The sequence below is a fragment of the Octopus bimaculoides genome, chromosome 24 (assembly GCF_001194135.2).
Source record: "Octopus bimaculoides isolate UCB-OBI-ISO-001 chromosome 24, ASM119413v2, whole genome shotgun sequence".
NCBI lineage: Eukaryota > Metazoa > Mollusca > Cephalopoda > Octopoda > Octopodidae > Octopus > Octopus bimaculoides.
The window spans coordinates 2,830,640-2,835,642 of NC_069004.1; the positions used below are offsets into that span (position 1 = coordinate 2,830,640).

The following is a 5,003-nucleotide window of genomic DNA, read 5'->3' on the forward strand; positions in this document are numbered from 1 at the left end:
ATATGGGAGAATGTACGAAAAAAAACAACAACAGACGAGGACAGGTGGTGTAAACAACAAAAGGATGCCAGTGTTGCCCGACCGGCTCCTGTGCTGGTGGCACGTAAAAAGCACCCACTACACTCTCGGAATGGTTAGCGTTAGGAAAGGTATCCAGCTGTAGAAACCTTGGCAGATCAGATAGGAGCGTGGTGCAGCCTCCTGGTTTGCCAGTCCTCAGTCAAACTGTCTGGTTACAAGTTATGCTGTAATGATATAGGTATATAGATAAGCATCTGTCTCAAGAGACCATAGGTCTGTGCCTGGAGAATTTTTGTCAGCTGTTGATGGTGGTGCAGCACCTGCTGTGGCTGTCCAGGCCCATAATTTAATAATTAGATGATATATTTGAAAATATATACCAAATGTATACTTCTTAAAACCTGATTTCTTTATATAATGTTTGTTTTTTTTTTTTCAGTTGGTTACGAGGTTCTTTTTTATGACGGCTTCAAAAAACTGGTCCAGCCTTCCAATGTTCAAACGTTACCCCCAGATGTCAAGGTTGGTAGTTATATCTGTTTTTCTCTCTTCAGGTGCAGGCATGGCTATGAAGAAATTATTTTACTAAATTTATCAATTTTCAAAATTAACAGAGATAAAGAGATTGTAATCCAACAGAGATATGGTGATGAAGATTAATATATATATATATAAAGCATATCAGCAGTCCAACCCATGCCAGCATGGAAAACCTGTTAAATGATGAAGATAAATATTACCGGGAGAAATATAATTAAATAGCCCTTAGGAGCTAAGAAAATGTAGAAATTTATACAGGTGTATGCATGGCTGTATGGTAAGAAGCTTGCTTCCCAATCTCATGGTTCCTGGTTCAGTTCCACTATGTCACACATTGGGAAAGTGTCTTTTTGGGCCAACCAAATCCTTGTGAGTGGATTTTGTAGATGAAAGCTGATAGAAACCCTGTGTGTGTGTGTGTGTGTGCACGTGTATATGTATATATAAAAAATATAGAGTAGTGGTACAACAAGGCACCAATGTTTACTGGAAGTAGCAGTTAATAAATTTGATGCTATAGTAAAGTTTTACCGTGTGTGTGTGTATGTATATATATATTTATGAGTATTTGTTTGCCCACCACCACCTGACAACCGGTGTTGGTGTGTTTGCATTCCTGCAGCTCAGTGGTTCACCAGATGAGATAGTATAAGTACTTGGCTTAAAACAATAAGTCCTGGGTTCAATTTGTGCAACTAAAACTTTTCAAGGTGGTGCCCCAGCTTGGCCGTAGGCAATTGACTGAAACAAGTAAAAGAATAAAAGAATTATAAAGTTAATTGTTAAGGGCTGTTGCCCTTCAGGTAAGATTTTCGACAGGTGAGGTGTTATACCTTGTAATTTTGATGAATATTATTAAGGCATAGACAAGGTAGGCTTACAAGGTAAGAATGTGAGATTTGTTGTACAGGTAAGAATGTGAGATTTGTTGTACAGGTAAGACTATTTCTCATTTTTGCATTTGAAGTTTTTAAAGTTTTATTTATTCATAATTGATTTGATGTGGAGGAAGGGATTCTACTTGTGGCCTTCATAGGCCCTCCGGGACTGGTGAGATTGCTGATTATGTTTCACCTGAATTGTTAAGTCAACAGTTCCAGGGAAAACATGGGCAGGGAAATAATTCCAAAGGGAGCTGATGTTCTGGGAAGGAAAAAAAGTGGGAATAGTGGTAGGTGCATGGCTTGTGCTGGTGGTAATATTATGAGTGATATGAGGGGGGAAAAGAAAAAACCCTAAAAAAAAAAGTACAAGGGTCAAGCCAAAACAAAAAAAGCACAGTGGTCAATTCACTCAACTAACATTCTTCAAGGTGGTAGGGTCTCCCGTGCTGGACAGAGGTCAGACAAGTATGGTTCACCTCATCATCCCAAAGGTAAAAATGGGTTTGTTTAGGGGCCAACTCTTCCACCTATAAAAAATAAAAATAAAAAAAAGGTCAAGTTACTGAAGCATTGATGACGATTTAAAACCAACAAAACTTGGAAGAGGAAGACCTTCCTCCAAATAAAACATCTCGAGACACACATGAGGGCACTCCCTGTATTAAGTGGCCCTGATAGTCCATAGTCCAGAACATTGGAGAAAAGCCATTGACGACCTAATTCCCCCTGGGGAGCAAAGAGTTTAACATCAAGTATTTGGGTTGATGTATTGACTTATCCCCTCCCACCTCCCAATACTTTCTGTCTTTATATGTATGTTAGATGTTATTTAAAACTTGTTCATTCTTGTTATGACCTCTTTGTTTGGGTACACAGTTTAAAAAGTACACAAATACGTATTATGATCAATGCTTACTTAATAAAATGACTTATTTTCAATTTATATTATGCACTCCCAAATCTCTCTCTCTGTCTACACTCACACACACGTTTATCACAGCCTCTTTCTCTGTTAATTTCTTTTGTCTTCCATTGTATTGTATTTCTGTTATTCAAATCATTTTATATTATATGCCCATGGAAACAAAAGAATAATTAGTGAAAGAAAAATTAAAATAAAAACCATTAATGATGATGATATTACATTAGTATAAGGCCTTCATGTTTCAGCAAGCTCCATAACATTTGGTTAACCTTGGTATATTACTGGTAATAAATTTTATCAACTCCTCTCTTACCTTTACTAGAACAATGGAAAATCCAAGGTGAATAGATTTTCAATTGGGGAGAACAGGGGCGTCTCTATCTTGAGTGGAGAGGTCCATGTGGCTTCAGCTTATCTCGGTTCCAATGGCGATGAAAGGCGAAGTCAACCGTGGCGGAATTTGAACTTGGAATGTAGTGGCAGATGAAATACCATTAAGCGTTTAGCCTGGCATGCTAACGATTCTGCCTGCTCGCCACCTTCAATAATGACACTGGTTTCAAATTTTGACACAAGGCCAGCAATTTTGGAGGAGGGGATAAGTCGATTACATCGACCCGCCCCCCCCAATATTCATCTGGTACTTATTTTATTGACCCCGAAGGGATAAAAGGTAAAGTTGATCTTGACAATTTGAACTCTGAACAAAGCAACAGCTGATATGCTTACTCATTGTGCTAACGAGTCTGTCAGCTCACCACCTTATCTACCCACGCGATTTACTGGTATGAAGGAAAATTTGAAAAATACTTTTCAAGGGCGTGGCAAACAAGTTTAACTGGGACTCCAGAGTATATTTGCAAAAGCAGTAACTATAGCAACGTTTCTGACAAAGGTACAAACAGGATCTGGGAATTTAGTGTTGGGGGAATAATTGTTAATCTTTTACTTATTTCAGTCATTGGACTGTAGCCATGCTGGGGCACCACCTTGAAGGGATTTTATTTGAACAAATCAATGTCAGTAGTTTTTTTTTTTCTTTAAACTTTGGCATACATTCTCTTGGTTGCTTTTGGTGAACAGATTATGCCATGGGGACATAAACAAACCAACATCAGTTGTGAAGTAGAGTGGGCAGACCCAAACACAAATACAGCCCGTTTTGTGTATATGTGGGTGTATCCTTATCGTTTAGTGTCCATATTCCGTGCTGGTATATGGTTGGATGGTTTGACATGAACTGACAGTTCAGAGGATAGGTCGAGCTCCAATTACTGTTTTGGCCCAGTTTCTACGGTCGGACGATCTTGTTTAACACTAATCACCTCACACAGTGTACTGGTTGCTTTTCCATGTCATTGACACTTGTGAAGGCGCTGAGTACCTCGCAGGACAAGACGCCGTGATTGGTGGTGGTGCTGTATTGATGGAGGAGTTACATGACTATACCACGCTAGAAAAAGTACGGTGAAGTGTCACGACACAACTTGAAGGCACATGAGGGTGAATGTGGGTGACAAAGGCACAGAGAAGAGCATAATGATGGGATCAGATAAGTAACGCGAAAATATAAGGTTAGTGACGGATAATTATATGTAGGGAATAGAGATATAGGGGAAAGGGCAAAATTATTGGTGAATATCTGTTTTTCTTTCCCCCTCCTCCTTCGCAACACTACCGCTTGACAAACGACGTTGGTTTGTCTACATCCCTCCAGCGGTTTGGCAAAAGTGACCGATAGAATAAAATACTAGGCTTTTCGAAAAAAAAAAAACTGGCTGATTCGTTCGACTGCGGTGCCCCAGCATGGCCGTAGTCCAATTCCTGAAACTAGTGAATATAAAGATATAATTACTTCTCTCTCTCTCTCTCTGTCCATATATATATATATATATATATATATATATATATATATATATATATATATATATTTTGTGTGTGTATGACGGATAAGCAGGATAAGAAGGGGGGATAACTCTCTTTGTTTGAGATAACTCCCTATTTCTGCTCATAATAGTGTCATAGCAACTACTGCCAGTAGGTGGCGCTAGCGATCTCCTTGTCTGGTCAAGAGGAGTTAAATGGTTCCCGTCTTTCTGAGCGTCATGCTGGATTGTTATGTGGCTGGCGATTTACCCTGGCCGCTGGTCTCCGTGTCGGCTGCCCGTCTTCGTTTGCCAGTGGTAGCAGCAGCATTATACTGCATTGTTTAGGTAGGTAACAAAAAATATAGCTACAAAAACGAACCGATCAAACGTATACAGGAATCGGAAAGGCCAAGCAAGAAAGCAAACGGGAGCAACAAAACCAATGACGAAAGACAGTTGACGACGGCCTTTCCTCTTTATTAATTTCAATTTCTTTCATTTATGTCTGTCTGCCTCGACTCATCGACGGCCACTGCTGGCAATACGACAGGACAAACAAAACAAAAAAAGCAAGGCAGGATAAAGAAAAGAGAATAAGTCGAGTCGATCTCGGCTTCCTTTACAAATAGGAAGCACTGCCGCCTCTTGTGAATCCGTCAAAGCCTCCAAGAAGTCTCCTACGAAATATATATACATACATACATATACACATACATACATACATGTATATATATATATATATATATATATATATATATATATATA

General features: G+C 39.2%; 1 protein-coding gene across 1 annotated transcript in view; it reads left to right on the forward strand.

The window, feature by feature from the left end:
- Nucleotides 1–2: 2 nt before the first annotated feature.
- LOC106868761 (PHD finger protein 20) overlaps nucleotides 3–5,003 on the forward strand; it is a 25,849-nt gene continuing 20,848 nt past the window's right edge. Inside the window, exons 1-2 of the mRNA XM_052976501.1 lie at nucleotides 3–12; nucleotides 461–543. Of these exons, the coding sequence (XP_052832461.1) occupies nucleotides 3–12; nucleotides 461–543 (93 nt within the window). The remainder of the gene's footprint in view (nucleotides 13–460; nucleotides 544–5,003) is intronic.